The sequence below is a fragment of the Octopus bimaculoides genome, chromosome 15 (assembly GCF_001194135.2).
Source record: "Octopus bimaculoides isolate UCB-OBI-ISO-001 chromosome 15, ASM119413v2, whole genome shotgun sequence".
Classification (NCBI taxonomy): Eukaryota; Metazoa; Mollusca; class Cephalopoda; order Octopoda; family Octopodidae; genus Octopus; species Octopus bimaculoides.
Genome location: NC_068995.1, coordinates 44,562,697 through 44,576,027, shown reverse-complemented (window position 1 = coordinate 44,576,027; position 13,331 = coordinate 44,562,697). Strand labels below are relative to the sequence as shown.

The window sequence follows — 13,331 nt, the reverse complement described above, 5'->3', positions numbered from 1 at the left end:
CCCCTCTTGGGTTCACACACTTATAACAGTGGTCGTTCAGTTTTTCTAAGCCCTTCAAAAAAAAAAAAAAACTCAGAAGGTTGGGCCTTCAACCGGGCCTTTCGTGGTATCCTTAAAGCCAGGAACTTTTCAGCACCCACCCCTTATCTCTTTGTATCGTACTTCAGTAATGCTTATTCAGTCACACTGTTTGGAATTAATCATGCATTACATAGTGGCTTCAAGATTTCAATGATGTGATTGCTTATTTTGAGAATGGTGCTGTTTGGTAGGTGTGAGAGGCTAAATCTGGCCAGTTTGAATATAAAACAGAATATTTGAGCGAGATATGGCTGATTTAAAATTTGTAGAACCTTACAATCTAGACTAAAATTAATAGATAAGTAAATACATCATATTTTAGGTACAAGTGTGGCTGTGTAATCAAGAAATATGTTTCCTAACCACATGGTTTAAGGTTTATTTCCACTGAACAAGTGTCTTCTACTATAGCCATGAGCTGACCAAAGCCTTGTGAGTGGATTTGGTTGATGGAAACTGGAAGAAGCTTGTTATATACATATGTGTATTAGTGTCTCCTTGTTTTGATATCATGTGTTAGTTGTAGATGTGTATCACTGTGATACAGACTTCCTTACCAATCTTTCATGCAAATATGTCCTGCAAGAGGAAAATATTACCTTGCTTGGAAACAAGGTTGGTGACAGGAAGGGCATCCAGCTGTAGAAAATTTACCTCAAACAAATACCATGGGTTGGATGGGATTTGTTAAAACAATGATAATGAATAAAAACACAAAACAAGTAGAACTTGTTTTTGTAAAAAAATTAGACGTTAATTGTTGTCTGAATTTGTGTTTATTTGTAGAAAAGTCGCAATTGGGTCACCAGTAAAGAACCTATTGATACAGTGGTAAACTCCTTCAATGGGACAGTCCCTAAAGTATCAGCAGGTAAGATATTGACTTCTGTTTGTTCAGATAATACCACCTCTTTCTCTCTGCCTATAAAGTTACTGCTATGTCTATTTTCATATATAAAGCATTTTGTCGAAGGAAATCTGTGTGCATGTGTGGTTGCTTGAGCATGTAAGAAATAGCAGCCAGTCAAATCTACCTCAAATTCTGTCCTATTGTCTTAATCCTTCCATTACCAATATCTCTGTTGAAATACACTGACTTTGTTGCAATTAATTTTGAAAATAACGAAGGATTTAGTAAAATAACTTGATTATTATTAAGTTGGTGTTTGGAGCATAAATTAGCATAGCATAAAATTTTGATGTAAGGTTTTCACTGAGATCACTTTTAAATTAAAGTTTATATAATAGAACCAAGATCAATCTCAGATAGGGTTAGGGTATTAAAAGGGTTAATTAAGGCAGAGACTATATTAGGACAAGCTAATGATGAAGTTTGTGTGTGTGTATGGTTGCCTGCATATGGAAAAAAATAGTAGCCAGATCTATCTCAAATCTTATCCTACTGTTTTAAGAGAAGGCAGATACATTGGATAGTGTACTCTTTCCCTTGTTTCACTCATTTGACTGCGGCCAAGCTGGAGCAGCACCTTGGAAACGTGTATTCAGTATCAACCCCTGTACCTAGGTGTCTAATATTTATCGGTTTCTGTTAGTCAGACTGCTGAGTTACTGAACATAAAGAATACCATCTTGCAGGACAGAGATAGAGGCAAAAAATCATGCAAACATACATACTCTTTTACTTGTTTGTCATTTGACTGTGGCCATGCTGGAGCACCGCCTTTAGTCGAGCAAATTGACCCCAGGACTTATTCTTTGTAAGCCTAGTACTTATTCTATCGGTCTCTTTTGCCGAACCGCTAAGTTACGGGGACGTAAACACACCAGCATCGGTTGTCAGGTGATGGTGGGGGGACAAACCCAGACACACAAATATATATATATATACGACGGGCTTCTTTTAGTTTCCGTCTACCAAATCCACTCACAAGGCTTTGGTCGGCCCGAGACTATAGTAGAAGACACTTGCCTAAGGTGCCACGCAGTGGGATTGAATCCAGAACCATATGGTTGGTAAGCAAGCTACTTACCACACAGCCACTCCTGCAATCATACCTAGCAATCACAGTCACTTATCATTGCTTCTGGACAACTGAAACACACTTTGAAGAATTCTTTGTCAGGATTAAAAATATGTCTAGGGCATTGTTAGTATCCATGAGCAGATGGTGAATCAAGATCTAATTTATGGCATCCAGCCATAGAAGTCATGAATGGAACATAGATGTTAAATGATAGCTTACTTAACATGGTTATACTGTAATTTGTTATTAGTAACAGTAGTAACATTAGTACAGAAAAGCATCCTGTATGTCTTACCTAATGTAGATATGCTGCAGATAACACTGCAGTTTTCATCTTGAGAAAACATCTTATATAGACATATTGTGCTAAAAGCAGTATATAGTATGTCTATGTGCAGTAAGAAACAATGCTATTTTGAATTAATACTTCTGCCACTAATGAGTTTTCAACCAGTCCAACAGCTTTTTGTGACACAAGTGATATGTTAACCACTATTTTTTCTATAATAGTAGAAGGAAAATTTCTCTAAGCATGCTTTTGAATATGGATTCTTGTTACTGATGATGTGCAAAGAAAGAGAGAGAGAGAGAAATATCTAGATTTAACAACCCCACTATACTTGCTGGTCACTTTTTGTCTGCTGCTGTATGTCTATACAAGATACTTTCTCAAAACAAGTATTTCAGTTTTCTTACAGTATAACCACATTAAGTAAGATGTACAGAATGCTATTCTGAACTAATATGGCTTCAACTACGAACAATGAATATAGTTTCAAAACCTGGAGAGGTGGAATATTTTATATATATATATATAAAAGGGTAGGGAGCTAGGTTACAATCAGTGCCAGACTGTCTTATTCAATAATTTGTTATGTCTTACTTTATTACCTTGTTTCTTGTTAAAAGTTTGTGTGTTGTTAGAAATCCTTTTTTTTAAAAGATGTTTTGTTCCTTTCTTTCACAGGACATACAAAACACGAAATGACTTCCTGGTCAAGTTTCCATTCAATATTTAAATACCTGAATGAAAAGATTCCAGAGCCCAGTTCTAAAACTGATTCTAAAGCTGAACTTTAATGATCTCTCCCAAACCCCCCCACTGCCATTTTTTAACTACAACTCAATTCAGTGCCTATACATTACCATGTTGGTTTAATTACATCCCCCCACCCCATGTTTTTTTTTTTTTGTTATCTTCCATCAATGTTATACAGCTGTTTTTCTTGAACTCTTCTACAATTTTGTCCAAAGAACCTCTGGAGCCACAAAGTGTTGCTTAGAATATTACCCACATCACCTCCAAACAGTATCTTCTATTTCTCCCCTCCTTGACAAAGGTAATGTGGCCTAGTGTCAATTTCTGGACCAGGCTACATGTGGTGTGCTTGAGCAGGGCACTTTTTTTTTTTCTCCCATGTTCTCAGCTTGGAGTACCAGCTGAGCACTGCTCTTTTTCTTTCCCTCTCTCCCCTTCCAACTGCCACACCCTGAATGTACTGCTTGGTCACAGGGTGGGAGAGTCAAGAGAACGACTGCTTCATGCTTACAAAAAAAAGCAGGAACGGCTTAACCAAGCCATACTAGTTTGCAACTGATGCCTGGCTCTAACCTCTCTCTTTTTTCAGCAAAGACTTATTAATATCTTCATTTTAATCACAATGTTATTTAAACAGTAAAAACCCTGCAACTTATCTTGATTCTTTCTCAAAACAAATACCTTTGCAAAATTCCATTTAAAAAAAAAATTTCTCAACCTCATTTACTTTGTGGTACTTTAGAGATAAAACATTATTGGTGCACTTTGCATGGAAAGTTTGAAGAAACTATTGCTTACCTTTGTTTTATTAAAATTATATTTGTATATAATAATTATTCATAATGTTAATGACACTTGTATAACTTTTTATTTTTTAAAATGCCCAAATCTAGATTTTCTAAATCTTAAATTAATTTTTAAAATTGCTGTGCATCCAAGCTCCCCTCTTGTAATACTAACCTAAATTTTGTTTGTAAATAAGAATTTATTACACAAAAACTTTTAACTCTTTAGCATTTAATCCAGCCCACATATTCTAGCTGCTTTATGTTCTAACTGGGCAGATCCAAACTCTCACACCTACTCAACATTTATCATTCTAAACATAAGCAGTAACATCACTGAAATCTACGAGATAATGTGAATAAATAAGCATTACATTTGATAGAATAATCTGAATGCTAAAGGGTTAAAATTACTACCTAAAATTTTATTAAATGGAATGAAAATTACTGTTCTCTTTAAGAGCTATATTATAAAAAAAAAACAAAAAAAAAACTTTTAAAGTTAAGACAATTTCTAAAATCTGATTTTCACACTCCTAGAAGCCTGTGAGGCATCAATTTAGTTCACGCAATATATTGGTAGATCAATATAAAAAGTAATTAGATTAAAATAATGACATATATATAACATCTGTAATGTGTGTGTGTGTGTGAAAAGAACAATGGTGGCTGTGATATTTTGTCTCCGAGAAACATCTGTTGACCATTTTGATACCACCTTACTTGAAATTTGATTTCCTGGTTCCATTGCACAAATTCCCTGATCTAAATTAAAAACTTTCCATCAAAATGTTTCAAACATCAATTTAATTATGGACAATGTTATTTTGATAAATTCATTATTGACAACATTCTGAACAAGCTCTTGGTTTTCATTACACAATGTTTCTTTAAAGAAGTTTCACTCTGACAAAATATTTCAGCTAATTCTGTTCTACATTTGTATATACATACATTCTACATGCTATAATTACTGCTATCTTCTTTTTCTTGTCTGGACTCAGTAAAATGAGCCCAGCAGAATTGAAACTCGGATCCTTGATTTGCATTATCTTTCATCTTTGTACAGAGCTGTACAGGATAAGTAGTGGTTTTCAAGCCTTTCCTAATGAATAAAGCGAAATTGTTTCAACTATACAAATTATATTTTCTTCTTTTCCCATTAGCACATCTCTTTGGAGATTGACTTCCGAAGACAAAATTAAACAAAATCTATAAGGAGTATATAATGTTAATTTCAACCTAGAAGGGAGTAATTTCCTCAGGAATATCAAATAAATTAGTCAAGAAATTTTGAATAAAACAGGTTTATTTTACTTTTTAAAACAGAATTTCATTGTCTTTTGAAAAGAGTTGACTGAATATATTTGTCTCACTAAATGTTAGATGATAGATTAAATACAAATCACTAATGAATGTGTTCTAGTTTAAAAAGATGGAATGACAAGGATTTCACAGGTACTGATCAATATCCAGTATTAATTTTGTAGAAATTACAAAACAGTACACACCATCACCAAAATGTTAGCTTCGAGTCCAAAACAAATTCAATTTCCCTGTTGAAATGGTGAATCCTTTTAATGGCTCTAACTACCATATCTAACTTAAGCATAGAGAGCCAGACATTGAGATTAAACTCAAAGAACAGCTTTGAGTCTGGAAGTTTAGCTAATGCTTGAGATAAATAAACTAGCATACAACTATTTTAGTAATTGTATGAGCTCACCCTGTATATGTCTTACTTTAGGAGTTTGACATTTAAGTATCCATTAACTACCTTGGTACTTGGCTGTTGCCTAGGTGTTGTTAAATAAGGGACAGGAGCCATTTCGAATAAATACAGTTGATAACAAAATAATTTTCAGCATCAAGATTATGTAGATTATAAAATATAATATTACATATTGAAAATTAATATTCAAAATAACTTTCAATTGGAGTGTAAAGCATCTTTTCTTTTCTTTTTTTTAATGTGAAATAGTGAGACAAAAAGAATCTATTAGTTGTTTGTAAAAGGAATATTTTGTAACAAAAGGGATCGGTTCACACAATAGTCATTATATACATGTGTAAGTGTATATATACACTAGTGAAAGATATTTGAAGCAACAATAAATGAAAGATGTTACTGTCCAGATACTTAAGTCACAAGCAACTACAGTTGATGAGGGGGGGGGGAGAAACATAAAACTGACAGAAGATTAATTTATTTTAGAGATGAACAAGTGCTGGCCCCAAAATAATTGGTGTTTTAAAAAATTTTTTTCAAAGATTGGGGTAAAATATATTTAATAATTTTTGTCATTAATAATTTGTGAAATTAGTTACAACTTCCTGATAACACTGACTATTGGTGATATTAAACCTTCCATAAAATAGTGACTCCCCCCCCTCCACTTAGTTTATCAGTCTTGGTCAAAAAAGAGGGAGTATCATAAATTCAGCTGTTGATAGCTAAAAGCAGAATGTTGGTGTTGATGGTCAAAGAGTCATAACAAAACAAGTATGTCAGCTGAGAAAACAGGAGTCTCATGCACGCACACATACACACACAGAGTAATGGTCAATTCCAAATAAGTTATCAAAAATAAAATGAAAGTTTGGAAAAATTATAATTAATCTCTTAGAATATAGTTTATGGGGTGGTACATGATGCAAGCCACAGAATCAAACTCCTTCACCACACCAATCAAGACTCAATATTTATTGAGACAACAGGTCTGATAGGAATTTTCAGTTTCAAACAAATAACTAGGGGGGGGGGGAATTTTTTTTAAAATAAAAATTGATTAAAGAAAAATCTTAAACAGAAAAGAAAAAAAACCTAACAAAAACTTAGCATGCAAGTTTGATTAAATAAAATTGTGTGAAATGTTTCGATTGAGTATATTCGACAGTGGATGTTTTAGGGGGAAAAGCTATAGTTTGTGAACCATTGCAAAATGCCGACATAACTAAAGTGTTAGACTCTCAGACCATTAGCACTAACATTACTGTTGAGGTTTTTGTAAGCAATCACTCCACGGGTTCGACAGCAGAGAATACACGTTGCAATCAGTCCAATTATCTGGAAGAAAAAGAAATTTTAAAAAAAATTTAGAGAGAAAATAATCTTGTAAAAATGTTAATAATTATCTTAGGGTGGCAAGCTGGTAGAATCAGTGCTACAGTGAGAAAAATTGGTTAGCAGCATTTTGTCTGTCTTTATGCTGAGTGCAAATTCCGTTGAGGCTAACTTTGCCTTTCATCCTTTCAGGGATCATGAGAGACTAGATAAAATAAGTACCAGTCAAGCACTAGGGTCAATGTAAATCGACTAGACTGCTCCCCTGAAATTGCTGGCCTTGTGCCAAAATTTAAAACCAATATTAATAGACTATATTAAGATGAGTTGGCAAAATCATTAGCACACTGGGGAAAATGCTTAGCAACAAGAAAACACAGCAATCTGTGAGTCCAGGGCTGTAATGGTGGGTGAATCTTTTGCTCATTACTGAAATGGTCTTTTGAAATACCATTTAACTAATATAGGGTGAAACACTGAAAAACAGATTTTAAATTAACACCATATTACTATAAACATTATCACACAGCTACAAGGTACTAAATTCAGGTATGACTAATATTTATTTATCGCTACAAACAAGCCAGCATAATACACAAGATAAATATAGTATAGTCTCTGTTCTTTCACTATGGTGTTCTCTATGTTAAAAGGCAGGATATTTAGAGTAGAACATTAAGATAACCTGACTAAATAGTTTAATTGAATACTTAAAAAAGAATTTTGTTTTTTGTGCCACTGGACTGGCTCCTGTGCAGGTGGCACGTAAAATACACCATTTCGAGCATGGCCGTTGCCAGTACCGCCTGACTGGCCTTCGTGCCGGTGGCACGTAAATGCACCCACTACACTCTCAGAATGGTTGGCGTTAGGAAGGGCATCCAGCTGTAGAAACTCTGCCAGATTGGAGCCTGGTGTAGTCATCTGGTTCGCCAGTCCTCAGTTAAATCGTCCAACCCATGCTAGCATGGAAAGCGGACGTTAAACGATGATGATGAACATTTCTATAGTTTGTGCTATTTCTTTCCTTATCAACTGACACCTAATGTCTGCATCTAGTGAAATCCCTACCAAAACATACCTAAAGCCTGACCACTCTCATACACACACACACCTAAGGGTGTGACCTATTGACCCCCTCCACCTCCAAAATTAAAACCCACCTAAAGGTTAGGTGAAATAACTTTCATTCAATCAAGTTTCAGAGTTTTTAAAACGAAATGAATTTACCTGAAGAAGAGCAAATGTGATCCCTGCTGAGGTTATGTAAGTCAAATTGTCAAGAAATTTCAGCTTCAAACGTTCGTAACAGCCCTGTAATGAAAAAGGATGGACAGCACTTCAATTGGGGAAGGGATGTTATGGTAACAGCAAACACTAATATATATATCATCATTTTTGACATTCACTTTTCCAATACAGCATAGATTAACTCTTTTAGATACCAAGACATGCAGGAATATGGTGTAACTAGTCGTAAACTATGTGTACCCCAGGTTTTAAACATATTCCCATTTATTGTTTGTTTTTATATCATTCTGTCCTAGAACGGGATACATGATTGTGTTACTGAGGCATCACCTTACAGACAGATACCATTCCTCTCACTATTTTTCAAGTCAAGGAATTTTTCTCCCTCCAGTTTTGAAAGCATAAGACAAACAGATAATCAGTTGATAGAACTCACAACAATATCACTGCACATAAACTGTAACTTTCATTCAACTGAGCACAATGTAAAGACACATACACATACATACATTTGTATGAACATACACTGATCTTTTCAGTTTCTATTCTATCAAGCCTGCTTGCAAGGCTTTGGTTGGCCCAGAGCTACAGATGATACTTGCACATGCTACACTTAAGAGGGATTGAAATAGAAAAATATTTTAAAAAATACCTGGTGATAGATTCCTGTAGAATGATGATCAAGTTTTGTATCACAGGTAACATTGTGCATAGTTTGAGGCATACAACAACTTTCTGGCACTGCGTGGTAGGTCTTGTACCATTTTGTGTTACGCCAATCTGTGGCGTTCTTTACACCACAGCATTCCAACTGAAATGGTAAGAGAGAGAGATTAACAGATAATTAGACTTTATGTCATACAACAGAAAATGAATATTTATTAACTCTTCAGCTTTCAGATTACTCTGTCAAATGTAATGTTAATTTATTCACATTGTTTTGAATTACTCATGTATTATCTTGTAGCTTTCAGATTTTGTGACTATGTTTAGAATGACAAACGTTGAGTAGGTATGAGAGGTCATGTCATAAAACAGGAAGAATATTTGGGCCAGATATGGCCAGTTTAGGCACGGAAGTGTTAAAGAAGAGATAATAATGTTGATGTCACCTTGAAAATCTTTCTTCTGGATAGATAAGAGGTTGTCAAATATGTCTTCATACAAATTATTAAAATTAACAGTTACAATGGTTATGAAGTTATACTGGGACAACACTGAACAAATTTAAATACTAATAACACCACTACCACTACAGCTATTATGTGCCTTTGGGCAAAGCACACAATTTTCTCAGTCTACACGCCATTTGGTCTGGGGTGTACAGTCTGTTACTCCCTCCCCACCGTCTTCTGCTGCTTAATTCCACCCCTCACTCTTTTCTAACTTAATAGCACCATCTGGTTATAGCAATGAATAGCGGTACCAGTTATGGGCTATGAACTATTGTTCTCAATAAATAGGCTGGCATTGAACCAATTTGCTAAATGAAGATAAATTCTTTATTCGTTTTCTGTTATAGTCACATTTTTATTATTGTATTCTCTGGTCTTCAAGTGCTTGTCACATTTTAGTAATATTCTCACAATTGGAACCAAAACCTTTATTAAATCTACGTTGGGTAGATTGTTCTAATTCCATTGTCCAAACCAATGAGATTCTCTTAATTATTATTCAACTTATTATGATGTTAGTTTATGTTCGAACCAGAGTATATATAATTTCACTGACCTAGGAATTGAACTTACACTCACCAGCTAAACTACTCTTCTTATTTCTTTATTGCCCACAAGGGGCTAAACATAGAGGGGACGAACAAGGACAGACAAAGGGATTAAGTCGATTACATCGACCCCAGTGCGTATCTGGTACTTAATTTATCGACCCCGAAAGGATGAAAGGCAAAGTCGACCTCAGCGGAATTTGAACTCAGAACGCAACGGCAGACGAAATACCGCTAAGCATTTTGCCCGGCGTGCTAACGTTTCTGCCAGCTCGCCTAAACTACAATTCTAATCACTTAATATTCATAATCCCTGTTCTGAAGGCCAGAGGGCACAAAGGCCAGCCAAAGTGGGTGAGAACACTATTTGGAATAAATCAGTGTGTAATAATGGTAATTTAGATGAACACACAGGCATTTCATATTTCAAGGGAAACTTTATGAAGACTTTTTCTAATAATGCAGACTTTACTTACCTCTCGCTGTACATAGTCAATCTGATCATGATCAATACTACTGACATTGTCATATTTGTTGATAGCAATCTTTAATCCGTCTGACACAGCAGAGGTCACCTGTGCAGAAGAGATACATATAATAATAATAATAATAAATAGACCAGATATAGTTGTCAAAGATCATGAAGAAAAAAAATGCTTTCTAATTAATGTATCAATACCAGCAGATGACAACGATTCCCTAAAAGAAATGGAAAAAAACTTTCAAAATACAAAGACCTGGAAATAGAGGTAACTCGAATGTGGAATCTAAAAACAGAAACAATTCCTATCATAGTAGGTGCCTTAGGTATAAGAAAAAAATATTCAGACAAATACATAACAAAAACACCAGGACTTACAAATATATATAACATACAGAAAATTGCACTACTGGGCACTGCACACATCCTACGCAAAACACTTTCAATACAGTGACCATAAGAGCATCACAGCAAACCACAGCACATACCCAAGGCGCACAGAGCTGCGCTCGGTAGTGAAGAGAAAGCACGTTATAAAAATAAAACTACTGAATAATAATAATAATAATAATAATAATAATAATAATAATCATCTTTGTTGGGTACTATGACTTTTTTTTTGTATTTGTCAGCTTCTTTAAAGACTGAAAAGAGTTTTTTTCTTTGTTTTGTTTGTGTTTATTTGTATTAGTTTACCTTGCTTCCGAAGTAGGTATTTCTGTAGTCCTATGGAGGTTATTTTGTAATAGCTTTCTAACTCTATAAGGCCTCTACCACCTTCGATCTGTTGTATATTTAGCCTTTCTATATCAGATTTTGAGTGGTGCATCCTAAATCCTGTCATTATTTTTCTTGTTTTTCTCTATTTTAATTAGTTCATTTAGAGTCCAAGTAAGAACATTGTAGCTGTAACATAACTGGGATGGCTAAAGTGTTGATATTGATACCTATTAACTTGTTTTCTGCATTGAGCTCCATTTTCAGTATTAATCTAACTTGTCTATAGTCTTCTTTTTTCTCATCTTCTCTTTCATTTGGTGTGTGTTGTATCATATCTAGTTCATTGATTCCTAAGTATTTGTATGTCTGGGTTTGGTCTAATTCTCTTATTTCATTTGCTTAATCTAGTGTGATGTTGCTACTCTTAACTAGTTTTCTTCTTTTCAAGGTTGCTTTGGCACATTTTTCTAAAATGAAGTCATAGTACCTAACAACTATGAAGAAAAGAAAAAAAAAACAAACAAAAAAAATACAACAAAAGCTGTAAAACAACTGAAATCCAAACTAAAACTGGAACAGCAACAGCTCATGATAAAATGATGATAAGAAAAGCCCCTTCATGGCAAATACTGAGTTAAACCAAATGCAAAAGAAATAGACAAAGCAAAACTCCAACAATGGTTTTGAGGATTTTTAATTGCAGCACAAGACCAAAGCCTTCCCCACCAGAAATTACCAAAAACATGTAATGAAAAGAAATACAAGTAACTGCAGAATATGTGGAGATGGAGAAGAAACAATAATAATTCATATTGTCTCAGGCTGCCGAGTCCTGGTAAAGAAGAAATATATTCACAGACACGACAGAGTTGGGATCTATGTACACTGGAAGCTATGCCAACACTATGGAATAATTACAGAAAAAAAGATGGTATAGACACACGCCAGAAAAGGTCACAGAAAATGAGAAAACAACCATACTCTGATTTGCCAATACACACAGATAGAGAAATTAAAGCCAATAGGCTGGATATTGTTGTCAGGGATCACCAAGCAAAAAATGCTTTCAAATCGATGTATCAATTCCAACAGATGACAACGTTTCTCTAAAAGAAATAGAGAAACTTTCAAAATGCAAAGATCTGGAAATAGAGGTAACTCGAATGCGGAGTCTAAAAACAGAAACAATTACTATCATAGGCGCATTAGGTAAGATAAAAAAATATTCAGACAGATACATAACAAACCCACCAGAACTACCAAGTATATATAACATACAGAAAATAACACTACTAGGCACCACACACATCCTACTTTCAATATTTTAACCATAAGAGCATCAAAACAAACCACAGCACATACCCAAGGCACACAGAACTGCGCACGGCAATGCAGTGAAAGCACACACAATAAAAATAAAACTACTGAATAATAATAATAATAATAATAATGGTTTCAAATTTTAGCACAAGGCCAGCAAGTTAGAGATGGGAGTAAGTTGAATAATAACAATAATTTTGCAATTTCCTATGATAGCAGAGTCAATACATAAGAAATTGAAAAAAATCAAGAAATATCAGGACCAAGCCAGAGAGCTGAGGAGACCATGGAAGACCAAGACAACAATTATTCCTGTAGTAATCGATGCTCTTGGCACAACACCCAAAATGCCATTTTGGGTGTTGTGCCAAGAGCAAAAACGTACCATCTTATATTCTGCAAGAATCCTAAGGAAGATTGAAATTTGAGGAAACTTGTCACCAAACCTCAAGATAAAATAGCTGTCAACTAAATGAGCATGTGCTAGCATAATATCACATATAACCAAGCATATCGTAGAACAGCTAAAGAATAACCAAAACTGCACAAAGGTTTTGTTATGTTTCCCTCGGGTGACTCGCAGAGATAACATAACGAGTTATACAATTTAATTATTACATTTATTGTTCAATTACATACAAAGAACGCACTCACCCAATGTTCGTTATGAATAAACAAAAGTCATGTCCGCCATATATATATATCAATGACATTTTACTACGACAGTCCCACAAGACAACAACAATGAAACAATGAACTCAGACGAACCACATGACACACGGAACGTCAGACGAATTACATATCTAACAGTCCATATAACACCTCCCCACTGAAATTGATGCTACACAAGAAGTATCAACAGCAAAGTCTCTCTTGGGTTTT

At 34.7% G+C, this 13,331-nt stretch overlaps 2 protein-coding genes across 4 annotated transcripts in view; one reads left to right on the top strand and one right to left on the bottom strand.

Annotated features, from left to right (window-relative positions):
* The window catches only part of LOC106878506 (cotranscriptional regulator FAM172A homolog), a 22,885-nt gene extending 16,805 nt beyond the window's left edge, over positions 1-6,080 (top strand). For both annotated transcript variants that reach the window (XM_014927735.2, XM_014927743.2), the window contains exons 10-11: positions 868-952; positions 3,034-6,080. In XM_014927735.2, coding sequence (XP_014783221.1) covers positions 868-952; positions 3,034-3,146 — 198 coding nt within the window. In that variant the 3' untranslated portion in view covers positions 3,147-6,080. The remainder of the gene's footprint in view (positions 1-867; positions 953-3,033) is intronic.
* Positions 5,182-13,331, bottom strand: part of LOC106878523 (tetraspanin-36) — a 43,453-nt gene continuing 35,303 nt past the window's right edge. For both annotated transcript variants that reach the window (XM_014927763.2, XM_014927756.2), the window contains exons 4-7: positions 10,405-10,503; positions 8,858-9,016; positions 8,185-8,268; positions 5,182-6,957 (exon numbers count right to left, since the gene is read on the bottom strand). In XM_014927763.2, the coding sequence (XP_014783249.1) occupies positions 6,853-6,957; positions 8,185-8,268; positions 8,858-9,016; positions 10,405-10,503 (447 nt within the window). In that variant the 3' untranslated portion in view covers positions 5,182-6,852. The remainder of the gene's footprint in view (positions 6,958-8,184; positions 8,269-8,857; positions 9,017-10,404; positions 10,504-13,331) is intronic.